This window comes from Charadrius vociferus, unplaced genomic scaffold (assembly GCF_000708025.1).
Source record: "Charadrius vociferus isolate BGI_N301 unplaced genomic scaffold, ASM70802v2 scaffold72, whole genome shotgun sequence".
Classification (NCBI taxonomy): domain Eukaryota; kingdom Metazoa; phylum Chordata; class Aves; order Charadriiformes; family Charadriidae; genus Charadrius; species Charadrius vociferus.
This window is the reverse complement of record NW_009647830.1, coordinates 6,478,164-6,503,968: the sequence shown is the minus strand read 5'-3', so window position 1 is coordinate 6,503,968 and position 25,805 is coordinate 6,478,164. Positions and strand designations below refer to the sequence as shown.

General features: G+C 34.4%; 1 protein-coding gene across 1 annotated transcript in view; it reads left to right on the top strand.

The window, feature by feature from the left end:
- The first annotated feature begins 626 nt into the window (after window positions 1–626).
- The window catches only part of LRRIQ1 (leucine-rich repeats and IQ motif containing 1), a 111,319-nt gene continuing 86,140 nt past the window's right edge, over window positions 627–25,805 (top strand). The window contains exons 1-13 of the mRNA XM_009882621.1: window positions 627–791; window positions 1,985–2,096; window positions 3,144–3,238; window positions 4,409–4,514; window positions 5,200–5,429; window positions 7,372–7,446; window positions 7,624–8,829; window positions 9,729–9,881; window positions 12,115–12,265; window positions 17,501–17,694; window positions 18,477–18,604; window positions 24,797–24,870; window positions 25,160–25,253. Coding sequence (XP_009880923.1) covers window positions 663–791; window positions 1,985–2,096; window positions 3,144–3,238; window positions 4,409–4,514; window positions 5,200–5,429; window positions 7,372–7,446; window positions 7,624–8,829; window positions 9,729–9,881; window positions 12,115–12,265; window positions 17,501–17,694; window positions 18,477–18,604; window positions 24,797–24,870; window positions 25,160–25,253 — 2,747 coding nt within the window. The 5' untranslated portion in view covers window positions 627–662. The remainder of the gene's footprint in view (window positions 792–1,984; window positions 2,097–3,143; window positions 3,239–4,408; window positions 4,515–5,199; window positions 5,430–7,371; window positions 7,447–7,623; window positions 8,830–9,728; window positions 9,882–12,114; window positions 12,266–17,500; window positions 17,695–18,476; window positions 18,605–24,796; window positions 24,871–25,159; window positions 25,254–25,805) is intronic.

Below are 25,805 nucleotides of genomic sequence, written 5' to 3'. Positions count from 1 at the left end.
TGCTTCTGGTAGAGCGGGTCTGGGCTGCTTCCAGTGTCGGAATTGGGGATTGGGGTTAGGGGTGAGGAGAGGGGCGCGGGTTGGGGAGGGGGGGACGGACGGTGGAGGGGCGCTTTCCCCTCCAGCCGGGACCCATCTACCAGTCGTGTACTTCTGTGGGTGAGGCCATTTCTCACTGCTTTCTCTGTATCGCTACAACTTCATCGAGTGCTGTCTGGATTCTTAGTCTTATTTTCTAATTGTTAACAAATATTTATTGTTTGAAGCTTTTTTTTCCCTTTGCAGCTATTAGGGCTGGGGAAAAAAAAACCTTGTGAGACTTAGGTCATAGCACTGATACTGTCCACAAGGAGTAGAGCGCAGGCAGACGTTTTTTAATATCCAAATTTGGTAACACTTGCAAAATTTAGAGGGGTGTGCTGAGAGGGAATTCTCTTATCACAGACTAACTTTTTTCTTATTTTTTGCTAGTTGGTGTGGAGTAAGGTGTTCAGAACAAACTTCTGCTCTTCTTTTTCATGTTTTAAGCCAACAGGTCGATAAATACATCTGAATAAACGGATGGTAAATGAGCACCCTCTTTATTTTTGTTCATGGAGTGCTGAAAGTTAGTATTTTCTTTATGTAGCTTTGAAAGCGGATGAGACACTGTGGAAAGCAGAATGTCAGAAGATACTGAAGGAATTGAAAAAGAAATAGAAATTGAATTAAGCAGAATCAGTGTTTCTTCCTTTGAAGCAGATGATCCTGACACAGAGGTATCAGATGAAGCTTTGACTGACAGTGAGACAGTAAGTATTCAATGGGTTAACACCGCTTCTATTTCTGCTTGAAAGTAGTACAGGCATTGGAAAGCCTATCTGATGAATGAGCTTTTCCTGACATACCTAGCCTGAGGATTTCTTCTGGAAAACACTCAGCACTATTGCTTCATGAAAAATGTAACCTCCACTGGTGAAAAGACAATAAAAGAGATGAATATTAGCATTCTGCTTAAGTGAGAAAATAAGACTCATAGATGATGATTTATTTTAGAATCCTCTGAAGCTGGAAGATTTTATTAAAGCTAACGAGGTAGAGTAAATCTGGATAAATATGCCAATGATTTTTCATTTAAATCTGTATTTAAATCTTACAAGAAACTGTCTTATGTTTGAAGACTTCTGATATTAATTTAATATAAATTGGTGCTTCAGGCCCTCTTTTTTGGGTGCCTTTTTATTTGGGGGAAAGATTTTCCTCTGAAATGCAATTAATTTTTTGTGTCCTTTTCAGTTTTAGTCTTTCAGACTCATAGCAAATGGATTGCTCTATAGGATATCAGGGTAGATGATATTGGTCATATGTGACCATAAATCATGCGTTTGATATGACGTAAAGATAGGTAAAGGCATCAGTGATAATTATTTGCACACTCACATGCTGAATGCCAACAATGTTTACTGCCATTTACACATTTTCCCAAATGCTTGCAGTAAAAGACAGTTGTCTTCTGAATAGAAAGTGTCTATGTAGTAGAGAAGCATCTGATTTACATGCATACTTTAAACATTAGGAAATTTAAAATTAATTTATTTTTTAAAGAGTGAACATTTTTAAGAAAAAGATCCTGTGAATCACAGGTTTTCATTAATTTTTTCTTAACCTTTTTCTTAATTTCTTGGTCCAACACAATTATAAAGAAAATGTTAATTAAAACATGTTTCTGAAGATAGTGAAAGATAAGTTACTAAAATGTGGTCCAATAAAAAATTAACTAGAATGTAATTAAAAATGAGAATTATTAACTGGTCAGTGGGTGATAAGACAATGGGAAGAGTGTAGGAACTGGGAACAATTTTGGTACTAATTGCTACTAAATCTCCATCAGTGCTTTATAGGTGACACCAAAATGAGTCTTTATTCTTGCATGTCAAATATTTACCTCTGGTCTTGGCTGTGACATGAAAATGTAGAATTTATGTCAAGCGTCATGTTTTTCTAGATTTCAGATAACTTGCCGGGATCAGTTCTGTCCTATTTAAACTTTATAAAAAGCAGAAATCAAGATGCTGAAAAGCTTATACTACAAGACTTAGAAGATGAAGAAACTACAAGTAAGTAAGGACCGCAGTTAAAATATTTATGCACCTTGTATTGCAAATGGAAGTTAGACTTAACAATCATCAGTACAACAATGCAAACTTTTAAGTAGAGCCAGCAGTGAAACTTATTGCATCGGCTTCTGAATGCATGCTGAAAATCTCTAGGAATAAACCCATGCAATGCTGTCTTCTAGGATTAACATCTGAGTATGAATTGAATTTTTCTCAAAATTCTAAAATTCTAAAAATTCTAAACTCTAAAAAAATTCTAACCCACAGATCAGGGCAAGTTGCAGAATCATTCTCTGAAACAGGACCTGGGCCAGACTCTTCATGAGAAACTAAAATGAAGTCACTAGGAGCTGAAGTTAAGAGTTCAAGATGCAATTGAACTCCATAGGATAATGTTTAAAGTCTATCTTTAGAAATATCCAAGATAGCATTAAATGAAATGACTTTGTAATTGGGAACAATATTGCTGTGTCAGCTGTACCACGGAAGCCAAGCTCATAGTTCACATGCCCCAGAGCTGGCATTGTCTGTGCCTTTCTAGTTTTTCACATCATCTCGGGTTTCGCACTCACTTAGTGTAACAGTCTCTGTGAACAAAAGTTCAATATTGTCTATACATTTTTGATATTGAGGAAGGTTTCTTCTTTTTTTTTTTTTTTTGTAATGGACACCTATTCTTTTTTATTATTTTTGTAGTTCTTTGTCAGTTTTTGACCTATCTGATACAAGTTCTATTGTATTTTTCTACACAGAAAATGTTCTGCTGTGTTCATGGGGTGGAATTTTCTTCTGTATTAGCTATCACTGGATTCTTGCAATATCATTGTGTGTGTTCCATTTACACATACTTGCTGCCTTTAATGTAGATAAATGACTCCCATATATGTTTGAGTGAAATTGAAGGGGCGGAGTTTAAAAGTTTTAAAGGAAAAAAATGCTTTATTTTAGTTTAAAGAAATATAGTAGATAAGCAGTATAGAGCAGAACTGACTACTGGTAAGGGATTTTCTCCCTGTGTACTAAATTGTACATTTATTTCTTCTTTAGGTAATGTACATGGAGTAGTTTCTTGCCATACTTCTGATTACTTGGCAGAATTGGCTTCTGAATATAATGAAGATCCAGAACAATTTAAAAAAAGGGTATTCTCTATTTAAACAATATTTATAGTGAGCAAAATTCTATGTAACTTATACTTGCTTTGTTGGCCTCTTAAGGAGACCTGTAGGTGTGTTCAGTTTTGTTTCTGTCAGACTACTCATAAGGTATTAAGATGAGTTTGTGTATGCCATTCTTTAGAACTGTGACATCAGCTCTAATACACCATGTCTATAAGTTTTAAAATTTGGAATAAATTCTCTGCATCAGTAGTTGAGAGGCTGAGCCCAAAAATTAACAAAACTAAACAAAACTGAATAATCCTTTATTATTAATTATGTACAGAATATTATCTCAATAGTATGGTAACAGTTTCAAACTTCTCTAATCTTATTCTTTTTAAGATGATCAGGAGGATGTGCTGCTATTAATCTTGCTCCTAATATATTCCATTATTTTATAGAAAACGTAAACATAATTCTGTAACTTTTGAAGACAAATAAAGAGTTATGAACCTGGGTTCTTTTATATTTTCATAGGATTTGACTGAATAACTTGCTGAAGTTCTTAGAAAAATGTAATTCTGTATTTAATTTAATCACTATTAATTTGTCACCTGGCTTTTATTAGTGAGCAGTTTTGCAAACATGATATTTTCTTCTCAGAAGACCATTGTTTAGAACATCACAGTTACTTTATTAATATATGCCCCAAACATGTGATGGACAGATGATAAATGAGCAGGAATAGATTACTTCTTATCAATAAAGAACCATGAAAGAATTATAGCAATCTTTGTGCCTGTAGCATTATTTTAAAATAGTTTTCTTAAAAATTTACTCTATAACTAGTTCTTCCCATATGTACATAACAATATTAATGCATAATTATATTGCTTAGTTCCACAGAAATAAAACAAATCCCAAAATGCAAAGCATTCATTTTTCCAAGTAAAAATGTAAAATATATTTTTAAAAACATATAGAAATATTATGTATTTTGATAAATATGCCAATATTTATTACTCTGGAAAACAATATGTTGACTGATATGTTTGTATTATTCAATGTCTGAGGATTCCAATCAGTAGTAAGTTTCGTATTATTGTACTTTTCATATGATGAAAAGCTTATCCTTTTTCTGGAAGACTTTTATAATGTTCTGCTATTAATTTTTGTTTCCTGTTTCTTAATGACAATATTACATTATATTAGGTACTATTTGAAATTGAAAATGAAGACTTGCAGATTGCTACAACGCCTAGTTATAATAGTCAGTCCACCAATGATGCAGCGGTTACTGATGACCATTTTGTTACAGGTAAGCAAATACTTTAGTCATTTGGTTGAGTTGATCTTTAGCATCATATTGCTATTTCCTGCTTTTCTGTTTTCATGAGTATCATAACATTCTTTGTACAAAATTACACATTACAGTATGCAGTAGATTTTGATACTTCGTGAATTAAACATGAGCAAATGCCTGTGCTCTTATCTCATTTCAGGATCACAAAATTATCCTAGGCTTTAATGTCTTGAAAGAAATTTCTTTCAAAAAATACTACCCAAAAATTATTTCAATAATTATGAATACAAATGGAAGCCAGATTGAAGGCACTAAGCAGGTTGTGCTTTGGATGCAACTTCTTGTATAGTTTTTACAGTCACATTGGCTGGGAATGTACCCCTTCACTATGGCCTTCGCATGTTTTGGGGTGGGGTGCATCAGTTATAAAACCCCTGCTGATAGCCACAGAAGACTTCCTTCTGAAGCCAAAGTGTAATCCTGAAATACACATTGGTACGATTGTAGCAGAGTCAGTAAGTGTGCATCATGACGATAAGACGTTTGATAGAAAACACTTGTGTTGTAGTTCTGATTTCCTTGGAGATATGTATTGCTGACTGTATCAGCATAAAATCCTTTTCTTGTCAATGTTTAATGTTACCCAACGCTTATTAGGAAATTAAATAAAAGGTTTGCTTGGTTGATTACAAATTTGTAGCTGATGTTGAAATGAGCATAAGCCTTACTCATTGTGAAGTAGAAGAAAAGTGTAGACAAGAATTTGAACAGTGGGAGAAAAGACAAAAGGATCTTGAAGATCAGAAGAGGAAAAAGTGGAAAGCTGAGAGGGAAGAACAGGAAAAACGGGATGAAGAGGAACACGCAAGAAGGGTGCAGCGTCTGGAGGAATTTGAGGCTGAAAGAATAAAATTAGAGCTTCTCCATAAGGTAAGTAATGATATTGAAGACAAACTGTTCCCGGCTAGACTATCTGAATTCAAGATCTAGTGTGAAAAAGAGAGTACTATCCCAAACCATGTAACTGTCCTAAACTCTGTCTACTTGTGATACCACAGTGAGATGTAAGTCATATTTAAGTACAGTCCATTGGGTTTTATGTGTTTACTGCTGTGATCACCAGTGAATGAGTTTGCTATGCTGAATGTTAAGTTATTGTTTAGGCTTTGCCCTTACTAAGTTTCTATATTATGACACCAGCAAAAGTACTGGAAGTTAGAGTTGTGCTAAATTACTCACAAATGAAAAACGGTCACTGTGCTTTAATAGAAAGTACTTACTTACTTTAGACATCTCACCCCAATTTCACAGTTAGATGAAAAATCACAGGTGAAGTAATCTGAACCAAAATCATTCCATTCAGAAATGCTGGTGCTGTGCTTCATCTGGGTAAAAGTTAGAATACTTCCTTTTTTTTTGGTCTGTATCCAGGAGACTGAGTCAGGCTTAATCTACTGTTATGTCACCATAAAACATGCCTCCATATGTTGACTGGTTGCATTGTCTGGGTGTCTAGCCATGTTTTGCTACAGTGCATAGTGCATACTGAAGGATAAAATTTGATAACTCTTCCACAAAGGAGCGTAAGAATGTGGAAAAAAACATAACACTCATTTATTATACTTGTGGGGCCACAATGTTTTGTTATTTAGCCTAAATATTTCTGTTTTGGGAGATACAATAACACTACATATTCAGTTAACTTATTTGTAGCTTTCTGAAGAGTTAAGCATCTTGGTCCCAGCAAGGTAGTTCAAGTCAGCAAATTAAGGAAGGGCTTAGTAAATGAAAAGACCTTTGATCTCTTAAGGCCCGTTCAGTGTCTGAAATAGCTCCCTTTTCAACAGGCTGCAAAATTGATTAGGCTTCTCTGCTCTTTGATGTCATAAATCATTTTTGGATGTAAAATGGCTTGCTTTCTCTAGAAAAGGTGGGGCATGTTCCCATGTGGACACTTTGGTAATGCTGTCGCTAGCACACTCTTTGTGAAGGTGAGAGATAGAGTTTCATTTCCCCTGTTACAGAAGGATCTAGACTTCTGGTCTCCTGTTGTCTGAACAGCATGCTTCTGAACACGCATGAAAATCAGTGCTTAGGCACCTGGGAGACTTTGTCCAAGGTGGAGGTGCTTGTTTGTTTATACTGGTTCTTTCATATACCACTGTGTGTTTAATTTAGCTGATACTGTTTTATCTTTATTCAACCAGGAGTTAGGTGGTTCTGGATCAGCCTCTGTTTTTTATGTACTTACTATCTGCTAATTTTCAGTCACATGTAATCCCAGATCCTTTGGATTATTTTTTTTTCTGATTGAGAATATGTTGGGGGAGGGCGGAAATGCTACTTCTTTGCAAATAGTGAGAAAATAGACTTGAACTTTAATTTTTCTGTTGAGAAACAATTTCAGTGAAAAATTCTTTATGGAACAAAATTCCTGTTTGAAAGATGATGTTCATTATCAGTAACATACCAATGCAATTGTTCATGATACTTTCAGAGCTTTTGTTTCTGTCATGTTGCTATTATCTACCTGTAGTTTGAATGTTGGTTTCATAAGCATAGTTTTCATCTTCAATAGTAGTACAGAATTTGGAGAGGAAGCTGTCAGTTGTTTGGGTAAGTACTGAGATGCTGACCCTCTGAAGATATGCATCTGTCAGTACATGACCAAGTCTGCATTACTGATCTGAGTGTCTCTGTTAATTTTGATCCTCACACAACTGAGTTTCTCATTTTAGTTCAGGCATTCGCAAAAGTGGATTTTTGGAAAGTCAAAATGGGGGGAAAGCCAAGATGGGGGAGATTGGAGAGAGGGTGTTTTGTGCTGTTCCAGTTTTTGTACAATATTGACCTAAGTTAATTTGTTGTGCAGAAACAACAAACTGTGATGGAAGACGAATTACAGAAAGAAAAAAAAGCTTGGAGAGACAAAATGATGCAACATGAGGTAAGGTTGTACAATGAGCTTTTGTCAAATGACTGCGAGGTTACTATCATATATTTGAGAATAAATGTTATTCTGAAACAGTTAATACACCAGATTCTGTTTATTAATGATAAATATGTGCCAGCACCTGTCCTATTTTAAAAGTAGTTTAAGTCTATCCTACTTGTTTTGGCCTAGGAATTGATCATGAAGTTACAATTGCAAATGGCAGAGGAAAAAAAGGCGCTGGAAGAGCAGAAAGCAAAAGAAAGGCAACATCTGGCAGAACGACAGAATACAGCAGCTGTGAAAATCCAAGCTAGATTTAGATCATTTTTAGTGTATAAAAAATATGCTCCTATCTTAAAAGAATGGAAGGATGAAATAAAAAAGAAGCAGAAAATACTAGAAGAAATAGAGAGAGAAATGAAAGAAAAGGAGGAGAAAAGGAAGAGGCGAATGGAGGAAAAGAGGCAAAAGAAAGAAGAGGAAAAAAAGAGACAAGACCTTGAAAGACAGGAATATTTGGAACAGGTGAGGAGGCGTGAGGAATATGAGAAAAAGAAAGAAAGCCTGAGACTTGAAAAACAGCTGCAAATAAGAAGAGAACAACAGAGGAATCTAGGAGAAAAAAGAGCAAAAGCTGTGATGAGTGAAAGTGGAGAAAACAACAAAGAAAACATGAAAAAGGATAAGCAGACAGATAATACAAAAGTAATAAGAGAACAGAAGAAGGAACTAAGTAAGCAAGTAGAGGAACAACAAGAAAACCAGACTGAAATTATGGATGAAACAAATAATTGGATGATTCCAGCAGAAAGGAATTTGACACCAACACCAAATATGCTAGGCTCTGAGAAAGAGGAACACTCTTCTCAAGTAAATAATAAGAACATATACATGAATTCAGTAACACATGTAGAAGAAAATCACTCACAAACTAGAGATCTTAATAAAGCTCCAAATAGTCATAGCTCAAAGGATGAATCTGTTAATTTTGGAGCTAATGACATGGTAGAAAATAAGGCAAACAATATATGTGGCATTCCACCAAATGTTCAGCCAAATGCTAGTAATAGAGAAGTCAAAGATCAATTTTCTCAGTCTGAAACAATGGAGAAAACTGTGTTTCTAGTGGAAGGTGCGAGTGAGGAAATCGGAGAGACCTGGGACAGAATTCAAGATGCAGCTGAGTGTTCCAGTAGACTAGTTCTTCCTGATGATACTGAAAAGAAGAGGATAAACTGGATGAACACATGTAAATCTTGGTCTAAAGTATATGAAGAAAACCAAAGAAAGCAAGCAACTATAAAAAAACGACGAAGGAAAAGTTCAGTTAGCAAGATGCCTCCATTAAGTAGACAAAAGATAATTCATAGTGGCCCTTGGAGTACTCTGCAGCAGGTAACTATACAGAAGATTTAGAATGAAATGGGAAGCCATACCGTCACTGGTTGGTTTGTTTTTTTAATTTGATGCGTCAGCAGAACGATGTTTTGGAAGAGGTGGAGATTATCATTGACCAGGATGCAGATTGCAGTGAGAGTTGCTCTGCAAAAATGCAGAATAAGGGTGATGAGGATGACTTCTGAATTCTTGTGATTGTTGTGGAGCAGACTGGTGTGGTGTTAGTCTTCAGATGATTGATAATATCTTAAGTCTGTAAAAGGCAGAAGCTCCTAGCTCCTATTTTCTGCTAAATTAACATGGGTTTGTGTTTGTATTCAAAGTTTTAAGACTAGTCTCTTCCAGAAGCAAGACATTGCTGATCAGCTTATAAATGGTGTTTTGCCATAAAGAACATCTCTTGGTTCCCAGCACTTACTTATCTTACCACTTACTAACTTAGCACTGTGTGCTTGCTCTGTGCACTCGTCTTGGTATCCACTCTGAGGTGACATACTAAACTACATACACTTTTAGTCTGAACTATTTTTCTCTGTTGTTGTGCACTTGCTCACTAATTATTTTTGATAGTGTGATGGGAAAGAATTCACATTATTAATTAATAATTAATATTATTAATGTCATTAGCAGAGCATTAGTTTTATTTATTTGAATGTAGATATTAAAATAAAACATATCATTTTCATAATAACTTCTCCTGCTTAACAGATCAAACCTATCATTGCCATCCTTATGTATATGAAAAGATTAACATTAGTTGCTTGCATTTTCTAAAGGGTTAGTAGAATGTAGTTTTGTTTCTTTTTCTTTAAAAAGAAAATAACCATAATGTGACATTGTACAATGCATGTTCAATATACAAAAAAATAATTTTATTTATCAATAAATGCATATAGGTCACAACACTTACACTTGAAGATTTGCCAGCTTGTAGCCTCTCAACGTTATCTGAGTGTACAAATCTTCAAGTTTTGACCCTGAGGCGCTGTGGACTCACTGCACTGGAAGGACTAAGTAGCTGCAAAGACCTAAAGTATATCAATGTGGAGGTACCAAACGTATTTGATTCTTCATTATAACGCAGGGAGAACTGACAGTTTTGCTGCTTAGGTGGTTATGCAGTTGCGTCCAACTGAATATATAACTTCTAGTGTCTTAAGAGCCTCCGAATAGCAACAATATACTCCCAAATGCGAACAAAGTTACACCAGCAGATTTGCAGTGTATATAGCAATTTGCATTGTACTAAAGCAACATCCTGCAAATGAATCAATCTATACTGAGAGAAGTGCATGATAGTATCAGTCTAGCACTAGTGTTAGTATGGCACAGTGATAGATCTTTGTTGCTTCAGTCTCTTACTCATGAGTCAGCAGATGTTCTTCACTATAGCAGGTGCACAGCTTAGGCAGGAGTAGGTAGAAGGAAGAGTCCTTCCCAATACACACCTTGAATATTTGTTAAAATTACTCACATATATGCTCAAGGAACAGTATAGTGAGTTACACTAGAGGCGTAATGTCTACGTATTTGCTACTGCAGTGTCTTATATGGCCTTGTAAATTTAATGACTAAAGAAAACATTTCACTCTGTGATGCATCTCAATTCCAGAACTTGCCAATTTACATGAAACACCTCTGTTCACATTTTTTATTTCACATGTTTTAACAACACCAGTTCACAAGAAAGTTAATATGCCCTTATTAGTCGTAGAAATCTTGCATGTTTCTGCTTGCCCAGTAACTCGTGATCTTTCCAAAGTATGGGGCTTTTGTTGGTTTTGTTTTTTTTAATTAAATTTGGAGAAGAGAGCTGATAATAATTATAGTTAAAGGTATTAATGATAGTTAAGGGGCTTTGCAATAGGGCAGGTTGAAATCCCTGTATGCTTTTCTCAGTTTTTGTATCTATTCAAAACAATTTCTGGGATTTTATAATTTTAAGTACCTCAAAATACAAGAGCAAAGTATTAGTATAAGAGCAGTATCTAAGCTGCCAGTCTTACGATACGTTATTTTTTTTTAGCTCAAATATTGTCTCTTACAGAACAGTTTTGATTTTGTGGTTTGTGGTGTTTGTTTTTTTTTAAATTTTAAAATGTTATGCTTTAAGTAATACACAGTGTTGCCTCACTGGGATATGTCAGGATAATTTAGTTAAGGAGAAGACTCTTAGGTATACTTTTAAATATGCTTTATTAATAATGTAATAATTATATATTTTGTTAATAATTATACTTTTGCTGTACCAGCTAATGTAGCAGTTGTCTTCCATTCAACCTTAATGAAGAAACAGCCTCTTTTGTGACAGTTGAAACAGTCTAAGATTGTTTCCTGAGTATTTCTCACATAGCTAAAGTAGCTACCTCTGTTTCCCTTGGACATTCATTCCTAGTTGATATTGCCCCTCTTTTCTGTTGCTACAAAAGCTAACATTTAAGCCACATCAGTTCTCTCTTTTAACTTAGTGGTGCAACCGAAGGGGCTGTCCAAGGGCCGGAATCAGTGTTACAGCTTCCAGAGGAAACCTGTATGCAGCTCTGCCTGCAGCTGAACATAGCACCTAAATCTAGTCAGCATGTTAATTTTGGAATAGGAATTAGACTCTTTGGCTTAACTGGTTTGTTACAAAGTCAGGGAATATAAGTTTTGCTCATCTGAGCACCTGTTGAGCAGGTGAAAACCAGAATTAAACAGCAAGGTCAGAAAATAGTGAAATAAAAATCCAAGGAAGCATTATTAAAATGGCCTGGGTAGAGGGATGTTAAAAGAGCAAGATCTCTTGGGGGAAGAATATTAACTGAGAACAGTGTTAATGTTTGTCACCAAAATACATCTAAATGCAGATTTTCGCTATTAGTAAATAGGATTCCAGCAAAGTCATTACAGTCTTCATTAGTTTCTAGTAAATGTGATGGTTTCTATGCAGTTTTTAGTTCAGTCTCCCAGGATTTGAGAAGCTAGGAAAGCATATATGGCAAAAACCACACTGTCCTTAACTTCTCCTTACACTTTGTTTCAACCTCAGGACATTTTCAGAGCCAGAATGAAGTTCAAGATGTATTTTTGCTGTATCCCAGCAGGACTTAAGAGCTAGTTTCTATGTCTCATCAATTTATTTTCCTAATGGAAAAAAAAAAAAAAAAGAGATGCCCTTACTCCCAGCTAGAAGTTTAGGATAAAAATAAGCAATTTTTACACTTACTTTACACACATTTTTACACTTAATTCTGCTATTTCACTTCAAATGCTATTTAATAGTCTCATTTTCCTTTATTGCAGGAAAACAACATTCAGATAATTGACTGTGAAAATCTAGAAAATCTTTGTATTCTGATTCTGAATAAGAACCATCTTTCATCAGTGTGTGGCTTAGATGGCTGCATAAATCTCCAAAATCTTGAACTTTCCTATAATAGAATCACTCGAATTGGTAAGAAAATGAATGAAAAAATATTCCTATTTGTATAACAATATTTATGCTGTTTATATTGAGAATTATACTTCGCTTGGATTCAGGGCCAGCCAGCTGCTAAGCCCAAGGAGAATGAGGAAAAAGAACAGACCTGCATTTTAAAGCATACTTAACTTCACATTTATTTGTAGTATGGCTTAGCTACTGCCATGTATTTTATCTGCCTGGTCATGTAACTATTGTCAGCCAAAGAGAACTAAAAATCTGTCTAGGAGGGCCACTGATAATATCTGCACTACCTCAATTGGAATACATGAGTAATGTGAGTTCAGTTTATCTACAGAAGCAATTAATATAAAGCCTAGCCTTGCAACTGCAGAGAATTCCAGTGTGTTCCTGACTGACACAGTAAGTAGTTATATCGAAATTGTATTATCTGTCTGAGTTTGTAAACTATGCTAACACTGGACCACGGCCTGTCTTTCTACTAAAATGCTGCCTGTTCTGGCTCCAAACTATTGTTCTATTTTTCCCTCCTACTCTGGCTCTTCACTGCTGCTCGTTGTCTCAAAGCTGGAAAAAGGAATGAGTCGAAGGTAAAATTGCACAAATCGTTTAGGCACAGCAGGTCTGCCAACCCCTATTATATTTACAAAGGCAGTTTGTTATATTTGTTAGGTCCAACAGTTGGGTCCAACAGTTGGCAGGCAACTGGTATACCGTTAGCATGCAGTCAACCAGTTAAAATTTACATGCACCCAGGCCGCTCAACAGATGCATCAATACATGAAATCTTTCTGCAAGGAGATAGATGTTTTCTGTTGGCCAGCCAGGAGTTTTTCATGTAGTGAACATGTGTTTGCCTCTCTGCCTGCGCTGCCTCTCTGCTTGTACAGCCACTCGGACTGTAAAGTGCCTAAGAGGTAGATATTGTGTCTCAGCTTCTGGCAAGCCAAAAATATTGCACTGTGAGCCTTGTGTTATGTAGATTTAGTATAGATGTAATCAGGATCCAGGGCCTTTTCTACTGACAAAAGGTCAGGAAAGTGTAGTACAGTGAAAATAACCAAGAGCCATTTTTTTCTGTTTTCAGAATGATGTGTGGAGGGAAGACCATTAGTGGTCCATCAAAAGCAACATTAACAGTTGAGAAAAGGTAGTGGTAAATTGCCAGATCATTACTTGAAAGGGAGCTCTCAAGGCTTGAAAGTAGCAAATTTCCTTCAAGAATGCAGCACAGCAGATAGAAAAGAACTAGATTTAACAGCCTCCGTATATTCTAGGGACTTGGGTTTTGGTGTATGACATACTGTGACATTTGTAAAAGCTCCCAAAAAAACGGATGACTGTGTAACTTCAGCATTATAGTCTTAACAGAGATGAATCTTCAGAGGTTTGTCCATTGAAATAAAATCTTACGGTCAAGAAAAAAAATTGCATGTGATGAAGTAATTAATTTTGTATAAATTGTAGCATGAAACCTGAAAAGGAGACCTTCTAGTTGTATCCTTGGTCTGTGCTAAATCTAAAGATGTTACTTGGAAAGACTGCAGAGCTGGGAATGGAAGGAAGATAAGGAGATTTTGATTTTCTTTGTCTTGATTTACATTTTTAATGTTATTTAAAGTTTGTGGGCATACTTTATTTTTCTGCTGGACAGCAGGAAAATAATATAAAACAATTATGAAACTGATAGATAAAACACATTCACGTGAGACATTTATATAAAGAAATGGTTTCCACTGTTAAAAAAAAAAAGGAGACAAACAGTACGAACATGAATAATGCAATTCTGTGATAAATAACAAGGTACAGCAAACAGGATATGGGAAAGATAAAAAAATAATCTGTAGATTTAGGGGGTTTAATGTTGATATTTTTAATATTTTATGCTAATATGTGCAAATTTGGAATGTTAGTATTTGTGAACAGGGTTTATAATACCTGAGAATAAAGGTATCAGAATATCAATGTTTACTGCAAAAGCATATCAGTATCCTAATGAGAAACAATAAAAAAAACTAGTTAAAGAAGCTTCATCTTTATCCTTGCAACCAACACTGCTGGATAAGATTCTTATTCAGATTTATCTCATTTGATAAAAATATCTGTAAGATTACTGTAAGGATGGCATAGTATTAGTGGATGACATTTAGGAATGTGGCATCTGTGTGGAATGTAGCATCTTTGTACAGGCCAAGTGGAGTAAAATCCTCTTGTACTTTGTTTTGTGCAGTGTGCTGCTGTTTACTGAGTCTCTAGTGAATTTGAGTGGGTAAATAAGCATTTACAAAAATCAGCTTGGAATCTGCCTTTCTCCTCTCCAGACTTGCTTTGAGGATGTCTGGTTAAAGCAGATGCATAATACAGGATTTATTTCATACAATAACATATTGGCTGTAAGTGAGCGCATAGAATGCACAAAAATGGATTTATGGGTTTTAAGAAGTTATTTTATCCCATCCATCTGTAAATCTTGCAAGATGTCCGTTAGCAATTTTGGAAGCTGCAGTACTATGCAATGTTCTCAGTTCATTCAGCTTTAACAAAGGCTGTGAGCTTTTTCCTAAGTAAGGCTTATTTATGTTTGTAATACTTCTGTTTTAATAGCTTATTGCAGGAACCTTCAAGCATAGTATGATTTCCTTTTTCTTTTTTTCTCCTCCTATTGAAATATAGCATCATTAGGGGAAAAATTAGAGTTGCCAGAAAACCCTTAAAAATAACAGTAAAAGTATGAGAAATGTGTCTCAATTATGCTTTTCTCTTAAGAATGCATGATCATAGATTAAGTAATTGTGTCAGTAATACACTGAAGTTCAGTGCATACGTTTGTATTTGGAAGATGAATGCTTTACTTAAAAGTTTTCTTACATAAAAAGTAGCATTTTGACTTGAGTCATAGAATACTTTTGTAGGGTGTCTATATTGCCATAATATGTTGGCTAAAATCCCGGCAGTGCTAAGAACTATGCAATGCATATTCATGGCTAGTCATAAATGCTTTTTTGGACTTACTCTTTTTAAGCAAGCACATGGAGTTGGGGTTTTTTTTATCATACACCTTTCAATTTTGGGGTATTTTTTATATGTGTTTTTTCATCTTCATGTTCACTGTCAGCTTTCACTCCTCTCATATCATTCATCTTTGTCATGTGTAGAAGTTCCTTCAGAACCACATTGATAGCTAAGATAGAGTCCTTTGGGCTAACAGACTCCAGCTGCCCTTTGCAAATTGCTAAGAGCTACTTATATAGAGGTTTTCCACAAATCTTGCTGAAACCATGTTTTTTAACTGAGTGCATTTTCCCAAATACAGCTATAGCTGTTGTTGGTTGTATCATATGTAAACCAGACAATATCTTCTAGAAATGTGCAGAAAACTTTCATGCCTATTTTTAATTTTGCATGTGTGCAGAAGAAATATTACAATACCATCTGTTTGTACTACATTATTCTCTCTTATGTATGTTTCTGTTGGACTGCATTTGATATTTCCAGAATAGATTGTGATCCCATTGTATGTAACCTTGGCATATCTGTTCCTAATGACAGTTTGGCTAATTAAGTAAGGCAGATGAGAAGAAAGATGTAAAAAAGGTGCTTTGTACAGCATGCAGAATAGGAAGTTTCCAGATCCTGTATTAACTCCTTGCCTTTTATTACTGTGTGTGCAGTCTCTCCTCTCCATCCTACTCCAGACTGATTCAGTGCTTTTAAAGTTTCCAGTACTGCTATGCCAATAACTTAAAAGTGGAGATTTCAGGACTGCTCTGGGAGCCGTTTATTTTAACGCTGTCTGAAACGAAATTGTTTTGAGACCACTAGATGGTGCTGGTTCCTTTTTTATTTTTATGCAAGCATAAAAGAAAATCCAGACCAGGATCTTGCAGTCAGGATAGTATGTCATGGGCATGTTTGAAATTCTTTCACAGTAATTAAAGGTTTGTATATTTATTTCCTAAAGCACAGTTTTGAAGTTACAGTATGGGACATTTGTTTTAGATTTAGGATGAAATCTCTTTAGTATCAGGAGATTGTGTTATTTCCAGTAGGTACTTTCCATTTTTAAATTACTATGATTCAAAGGCCTATATTTGATTGACTTTTTTAAACGTACTGCTAGTTTTGGCATTTATATTTTTTACTTCTGTTTTCTCATCATCATTCATTTTCTTTTTTAATTCCTCTTCTGTATTCTCAATAATCTGTGGTGCAATCTGATTTCTGTTCTCATAATTCATTTTATTCTTGGAGGACAATCACAAAGACATTCACCTCTGTAAAGCTTGCCAAACTTCCTTTTGGGAACTTCGGAAGTTTTAGGTGAGATAAAGATGGGACAGAGTATTACCTCAAATAATCCCATGAAGAATACATGAGAAAAAAAAGAAATAAATTCAGAAATTCCTTATTTTAGATATGTTTTGTAAAGGCTATCCCTTTAAAGGAGTTTTACTACAGAGAGAGGAAAACTGCTTGGACCTGTAGCGAGTCATTGCAGAACATCTAGCATGTGTAAGACCATGGAAAGACAGTGTGATTTTTGCTGTTGTAAGAGGATGATTTGGGAAAAATGATGTGAAAGAAGCAGATGCTGGCAGTAGAGATCACACGCATTCTTGCTCTTTACACTAGCTGGCAGGAGTAAGTTTGTTGAGAATGTAATAACTATAGAGGGTATAGCTTTTTCTTTATAAAATTCTTCATTAAAATATTTTATAACATAATTCCTTAAACAGGACGCACTTAAATAATGGTTGTGGTGCTGGCCTAAGTTTTAACACATTTTTTTCTCACCTTGCTCATAATTTAAAAAAAAAAAAATTAGAACTGAAATAATGAAAATTAACTTTTAAACATAAATACTCTTTCCATTCTGAGGGGTGATTTTAAGAGGGCTGTTAGCATTTCAGAGAGTCTGTAAGTTCTGAGTACCAGTTACAAAGTGCTTAAGGCATAGTAAGTATAGTTCATCACTAAAAGAATGTTCTATTCCAACCAAAGTGCTAAAGGGGTTGTGAACTGTTATTATTTCTTGGTTAACAGGATCAGAAATTTGTGAACTGTACACATTGTATATTTGATAGAGTCAAAATACAATAATTATTTTTAAACTTTATACTGGACTAATATTTATTGTTACTATAGATAATATAAATATATTGAATGTTCAGAGTTTTCTTAGTAGTTGAAAACCAACACGTTTTAATTTCGTTATGGCTTAATTCAGCTAAAATCTTTAATTTACAGGTGGTCTGGAGTCATTGAAAAATCTTCAGCAATTAATTGTGGACCATAATCAGTTAATCAGCACAAAAGGTCTTTGTGAGGCACCTACTCTTATTTACCTAGACTGCTCTTTTAATAATCTCACACAAATTGAAGGAATTGAGAACTGTGGCCTACTACAAATTCTCAAGTTGCAAGGCAATAACCTTCAGGAGGTAAAAGCTTTGAATTCAGTGGCTGTTGTGCATACATCTTTGTTCGCCGTCATAATTTTCAGAACATTGATCATGTGCTCTTTGTTTGCTGTGGGATGTTTCATGCTCTTAGGTAGGCTTTTTTTTTCCCGTTAGAGGGAGAGTCTTCAAAGATGCAAATGGCTGGCTGTTAAGTGTTTTCGTGTTCCTAAGGCCTTGAAAAATTGGCTCCTCAGTAATTACATTTCCCTCCTTTGTTTATAGCATCTAGTATTTTGTGTGTATTATATGATGCTGATTCTTTGTTTAAAATGTAATAAAATATTATTATCATTACATGTAAGTAATAGTTCAGGCTGATTTGATGTATGCTGATCCTCCAAAAGTTGAAGTTTGTGCCGCAGCACTTATAATAGGAAAGTAGCTTGCTAACTGTATGCTTAGTCATATACGTGACATTGTTTATAATACAAATGTGAGAGAGGAAAACCATTGTCATTAAGCAACGAATAACTGCATGAATAAAATAGTAAGACTGTGGCTCTTGGGCTCTTGACTTTCTTTTTTATTTTTTTAATTTATATTGACTATTCAGACTAGGTAGAAGACATCCAAAAATACTTACCACCTAATACATAGAAAGTATGTGTGACAACTGGTACATACATAATAAGGAAATTATACATATATCCAAAATGTATTTTTTGCTTGTATTTAGTAATGATTTATGAAAAACATCTGGTAAGCATTCCATTGTTCTCTAATTTATATTAATTTTAAATAACCATCTCTTTTCTATTTAGCTTCCAAGGCTGGAAAATCATGTTCTTCTAAGAGAACTATATTTGGATGACAATAGCATTTCTGCTGTGAGAATGCTTTCTTTGTATTGGTTGCCTCTATTGCAGATTCTTTTGCTGTCTCAAAATAGGTAAGCAAGAAACATTTTTCCAATGACAAAACTTACACAGTGAAATTTACTAATATAATACCTGTCTGAAAAGTATAATTCTCATTATGGTTAAAATACCACTATCTTTTCCAGATATTCTTTGAAAATATCTGGTTGACAAGTAACAACATTGGCTACCTTTAGCTAAGAAAATTTGAAACAGCATTAACTATGAAAAGTAATTTTTTCTATTGGATATTACATGCAAATAATTTTTGAGCATTGTGGCATTATTAAAACCAGTGTTTCTTTTTTTTTTTTCCTTTATTTAGCAATTGTTTCTAGAGTAAGTTTGTCAAACTTCATATTTCACAGCTAGCTTATTCAAAACAGACTTTGAAGGCTACGTTAAGTGCAACTACTAGAGTTAAAAAGGACAAATGACAATTTTTTTCTTTTACATACATATATTAATGTCCTGCAAAGCAAGCATGTTTGCTTTAACTTTTCACTCTTATGGTTCGTTTTGAAAGGTATAAAATAAAAAAGAAGGATCGAGACAAGCAATGTAAAGCTACATCATGCACTCAAGTACTCTGTAATTACCTTTCTGTTCATTTTTTAAGCTAATCCGTACATCTGTAGAGTAGGAATGACCAGATATTCAGTAGTCAAAATTTTGATTTCCCCACTCCCACCCCCTTTTTCTCAATTTAAATTATGCTAAAAGAATAAGGAACGATTATTATAATTTACATGTTTGTAGTATAATGAATTTTAAATTGGTATAAATTAATTATTTTTCTATACTGTCACCATTTTGTTCTGAACAAGATTGATCTCAGCTAAACAAATAGAATATACTCTGTTACACACAATATACAGAATATACACTCTGAGCTAATCACTTTCCTCTCCTGTTAGTGAAGAGGAGATGTTTTCAGAGTGTGTTTGGTCTGACATTTTTAGCCGTTTACTTTGAGACTAATCATACCCTGCAAGTGCCTGTTCATCTTCATTGACTATTAACAGAGTCAAAGTGACCAGCTCATATGTAGGTGTCTACATTTGAACAGATGAATCCCATCCTGTGTGACATTTAGTTCAGCAAAGTCAACTGTAGCTGGGAGCCTGTGGGAGAAAAGATCTGTAAGACTGATTCCTGTCATTATAAGGAATGTCCTTCAGGGAAAATTAATATTATTTGCATCTATACAACTTACATTTTTTTTATATAACTTTTCAGATTGTTTTCATACCATCTCTAATGAAGTAGTATGCATGTAAACTCTTGGATGTAAATATAACACCTAGCTATATTTGCAGAATCTAATCTTCAACTTGTTGAGCTTTTGTTGTTGTGGGGTTTTTTATTAATTCTTCTGGAATTTGAAGAAAGTGCTTCCTTCCTGTGATTAACAAGGGCATTATTTGTTAAGTATTAGATTCTGGAATCTGAATTTTATTTTTTTTTTTTTTAATTGTCCTGTTCAGCTTTTTTGGAACACGCAGTAATGTGGCTCTATCTTCTTGTAATTTCCTCCTCTTCCTCTGGTTTGTTTTTTGCTAACAGTAAGTTGTAGCTATGCTGCGTCTAATAAAAAGGTTGCCAAATTGCTTGAAGACCTCATGTGCCTGCTAGGGACAGAACAAACTTAGAAGCACAGTCTCAGGCGTAGCTTGAATGCAGCCTCTGGATCTCGCTTGTGCTAGACTGTCCATGTAGATGTACCTTATGTCACTTGCCTAACCCACAATCTTACGGTTTTTAATGTCCATTGTAGTGCTTATTCTGTTTTTCCAGTGACTAAGCTGAGATGCAGTGTTTCGTCCACTGAGTTTCTTCTGCTGGACTGGGAGAAAGCACATATTTTTCCATCAGCAAAACGGATGTGCTGAAAATAAATACACACCTCCTCCACAAACAATTCCCTTTCTTTCCTTGATGTATCTAGAGCTTATCTCAAGTCTTTGTGACAAACAGGACAAGATAGCCCTCAGTGCATATTAAAAGCTTCAAAATTTGTGGAATTTCAGTAGCCTGCTCTGTTACACTCACTTTATGTACACTTATAAGCAGCTCCATATGTGTGTGCTATAGCATAAGTAACTCGATGTTCTATAGAAACAGTGAATGTAATGGAGTAAGCTGTTGAAAGAAAAGCTGTTTCTTTACTTTTATCCTACAGCTAGTGCTATTTTGTGAATTTTTTTCAAGTGTGCACTGAGTGCCATTTCCTTTTTACTGAATGTGGGAAGCCCATATAATGGTAATGCTGTGAATCTGTATTCTTTCTGAAAGTGAAATACTGCGAAAAGAAAATTGTTACACTAATTCACAGTATTTCTTTATTCCTGAGATGCTTTGCCTGTGCCATAAACCAGAAATTGCCAAAGATAAAAAAGTCCAAAAATTAATTGTTTCAAACCTACAACCTAGCAACAGGGAATTGTAATATAACAGGTAGTGATCAACTCCTTCAAATATAAAAATGGCAGCTATTTCACCACTGCTGCTTTTATTAAGTGTTTTATTGTGGCTTTCACACACAAAGTATATATTTGGTCAATGTGCAATTGACCAAAGTCAATGATTAATATCCTCTTGACTTGGTTACTGCAGAATTGGGACTATGAAGATCTGTGCTCTATTTTATAACAGCTGGAGAACACAACTGTTAAGTTAGTTTAAAAAAGGTACATTTTCTTTTTTCTTCTGTTGTAGATCGACACTTAAGTGTACAAGGGAAAAACCTTGCCCCTGGGACTAAAAATAATACATATTTAGTACGTGTTAAGAGTTCATGTGGTATTTATATTTACGTGTAATCCCACTTAATTATGTAGCTTACCTGTTAAAGTCTTTTTCATTTAAAAGTTTTACAGTGAGACACTAAATCAATACGCTGTTCAGGTAGCCTTTTTTTTTGTCAACTTCAAAATAGACAAATTAAAGTTTCTGTTTTAATAAGGCATTAATATGGCAAAGGTGGTTTTTTTTACTATCTCTTTGTTATTCATTAAGATAACCTAAGTGTGATAAATGAAAAACATATTTAAAAAAACCCCCAAACAACAGTGATCTGCAAAAATTCCTTTTTTTTTTTTTTTTTTTGGAAACTGATTTGATCAGAATCAAATTCTTTGTGAACGTGTTGCTCCCATGTTTTTGCAGCTGGATGTATACTATTCCTAAAAGGCTTATAATAGAAATGCTAAAAAGTCAGCTCAATTATTTCTTAGTATGTATTGTTCTCCCTACTTAAATATATAAAGTATCTATGTTTTTAGCCTAATTTCTCAGAGGTAAGAGTTGAACTCTGTCATTGCAAGCCATCATGTTTTGAGAATTTTACCACTTTTTCCAGAGTTGTCATAATAAATCTAAATGTCATTGGATGTTGAACTAAGTCAGTCAAAAAAGCTATGCTGGTTTTTCCCATCCCATCCTTAGCAGTCAGGATTTTTTTCATCACTTTCAGTAATCCTTTGCTGGTGATAAGTTTATCTCTAAGTATGTGGCACCATGGGCAATACAGTTGAAGTACTGCTTACTCGAGTGTTCAAGAAACAAGTGGCTAAGTGACAGATTTCCTACATTATATTTGATAAGTACTTTTAAATATGGGGAATATTGCCAACTAAAATATTTTTAAAGAATGAAAAAGAAATACAGGCTTTGCTTAAAGATCTAGATTCATACAAATTTGTTTTTAATTATTTTGCCCTCGTTCCTGCTAACCTCTCATTAACATCAATGATATTTTTTTCTGGGGAAAAGCAGATGCACAGCAGGATTTGGACCATCCTGAGCAGTAACTGCTATTCGTGTTCAGAAAAGCAATCGTTATTTGCTCTGATGCACACTTGCAACTATTCTAGTCTTCTAAATCTTGTTTTCTGACATAGAGTTTCTGTGGCTATCTGTGTACTGTCTTACTGCAGCCTTAAATGGGAGCAGAAAGAGGAAGCTATAGCTGGCTTTTTTGTGAATATCTTTTACTTTTGTGTCTTCTTTGTAATTTATATCTCTCTTATGCCCAGGGCTAATGTGACAAGGTCAAGTAGTATTAAGTTTTCAGTAATGTCCTTTGTCTTTCTGGTTTGAATTTTCTTAGGAAAAAAATTAACAAAGAATGTCAGTAAAGGGAAAGCTATAGAATGACAGAGAAACGTTTTAACTCTCATAATGCCAACAGCAGGCGAGGATTGCCTAATTCACCATGGCATATACTGATAAAGATCCAGAAAACTCACTCACTATAAATAAAAAAATACTGCATTATCTTTCATCCCTTGTGCAAAGTACAATGTTTATTTTCCTGGATATTTCTGAATATGTGAATCTATAATCTGGATCATGGATTTTCAGTCTTCACAGCCATACTGTTAGCCACTAATATCTATGATGATATTTCTTACAAATATTAAATATATTTATGTACTGTTGACTGGTCATGAGAACCTAAAATGCTGATATTTGTAGTACTACATACAGATCTACATAAAAGGCTCAATACTTTTTAGAGTTAATACTTCTTCGTATTTATTTGATTCTATGGAAAACTGGTAGGGAGGTAATAGAAATAAATAGGACTAGAACCAGGACAACTTCACAGTATGGTTTGAGAAAGAAAAGGAAGTATAGTGACACAAACTCAATTGGCTTTATATCTGTTTCTCTGAATTTACTGTTAAAATGCATATAGAAATATTTGTCGACTGAATGTGGAAATGATTCTATTTTTTTCTGGTTTGCATATGGTCAAAAAAATTTGTATCTGTATTTGTAATATTTGTAATCTTATTTGACCAATAAGATTAAAGAATCTACAACCAACATTTGGTCCAGAATTTGTGTACCAGAGTTAAAGCCAGCTCTGTCTTTCAGTTGTATTGTGGGAGCTGGAAACACAACATAGTCACACATTTCAGCAACAAATGAAAGTATTTTTGGCTCTTACCAGTTGTTAGTTTGTGGAGTGAGTGGGTTTCATTTTTTTGCATGGCCATGTTTGTGACCATATTAATTCTGATTTGTAACTTTCAAAGGCACTATAACCCTTAGAAAATACTGCTTTCTATGAAAATTACCAGTCACAAAGTGACAACACATATTGCCGTTGGTGTTACCATTCTCTCATTATGCTTAGGCCTTGTCCTTACAGGGGTGAAACCATTTGCCTAAATGTGTATTTCTTTTAGAAAGCTATAGTTGATTTAATATGTGCTTATATACAAACATTCTAGTTTTCAGTTGAAGACTGTTTTTTTTTTTTTTCATCTTGATTTTAATTTTTCCTCCTTCTTTCATATTTAACGTAAAAGAAAACTCTTTAATCTGAACAGTAATATTTGGAAATAGCCTGGCAACTGACCAAACCATTCAACGTTCATTCTTAGTTGCATCACTGCCAGTTTTTAAGTAAAGAAACTAGAATAACACTGCATGCTAATGTTTTAATAGTAGTGATAATGTACATCTCGCAGTCCAAAATCCTTTGCGCAGATGAATGTCAGCTCAGTTTCCTTACATTTACTCTTCAGTTTTGTCATGGCTTTACTACTGCTTTGCTGCTTTATGGCAGAAGAAAAGCTCTGATATGCAAGAACAGCAATGCCACAACTGTCTGTATAATAGGCACCTATTTGACACTGTCTTACAGAAGTAGTAAGACAGAGAAAGGACTAAAACCATATTACAAGACAGTGCAGCCTTGACCTGTTAAGAAATACAAATGTCACAATTATGTTATTTTTAGGATCTAAGAAGTAGTGTGCTGAGTGGAGAAGAGAAACAAACTGACAAGAAGTTTGAGCAATGAGAACTGAAGGAAGAGGAAAGAGGAGAAGTAGATTTTATTTCTTCTCCAGAATCAGGGCCTTCTGTTAGTTTCATTCTAGTTATGGTGCCTAAGGAAAAGCCAGTTGAGTTGTAGAAATTTTACAAGACTTCAGATCCTCAGCACTAAATGCAAGAAACTGAATGAAATATTTACCAGATAAAACAAAACATTAATGAGTAAATATTAAAAACTGAGCTACTGAGAAGAGTAAGAAATGCTTTCAAGTTAATATTTCACTAATTAGTTCTAGCACCTTGGATAGCTAAATGAATATTTTCTTATGTAAAAAGTAAATTGATACAACTATTAAAGATTCTGGTGCCTTTCTTTTTATGGACTGCTGTTTTATTTTGGAAAAAAAAACCCTCTTCTGTTTTGTTCTTAGATTAACTGAGCTCGTGCCTTTAAATTCATTTGTATCTTTGGAAAAGCTGGATATCAAAAATAACTGCTTGTCAGGTGAGTTGTATAAAAGACATAAAACCCCATCCAAACAAGAACTTCTTAATTAAATTGTAAACTTATTTTGATTGTTCCCATTAATTCATGAGACATTTGTACAGAAAACATAAATATTTTCCAAACTTGAATGTTATAGATATTGATTATAAGTATACTATAGAGGTAGCAGAATTGCTTGTAGTACTTCATGATTTTGGTACATTTTACTTTCATGTACGATTTTATAAGAAATAATATGGTTCTACATTAAAATTTGTATTTCGTTTTCTTTCCTACTACAATACAGACCTTAAGGGAGTCATTACGTGGTTAAATGGCTGTCATAAACTAAGGGAGTTGTCATTCAGTGGAAATCCTCTTCTCCAAGAAAGGAATTGGAGGTAAGAAAATATATTAATTTGCTAAATCAAAAAATCAAAATCAGCCAAAAGCTAGATGTGTATACGTCTTGCTCATCAATCAAAATCAGCCAAAAACTTGGTGTATGTACATTAAATAGTAGAAATGAGGTAAGTATGAACACTACCAGAAATTTGAAGATAATTGTATGAAAATATCAAGTAAAATTCAATTCTGTGATTTTTATTTTCTAACAATTCGAGTTTGTAGTTTTGTTTAAACAAAAATCTTGATGTTTAACCTAGCACTTGGAACCTTAATAAGAAGCAGTTTGTACTGAAACTCAACAGAGGTTTCTCTGTGCTGTTTAACTGTGATCCTAAATGAGTATTTTTGTTTATGACAATTTCTTTAGGCAAATGCAGAAATTATAAAGATGATATATGCCTTCTTTGTGCTGTTTATTTGCTTCTTTGTCCATTGATCACAATATCTTCTTTTTAAGCATGAATTCTGGTTGTTCCTCTTTACTGGCAAGTTTACTGCCTTTGGTACCTTTAACTTTCTGACTGAGGCTTTGTCTGGCCTTTTCT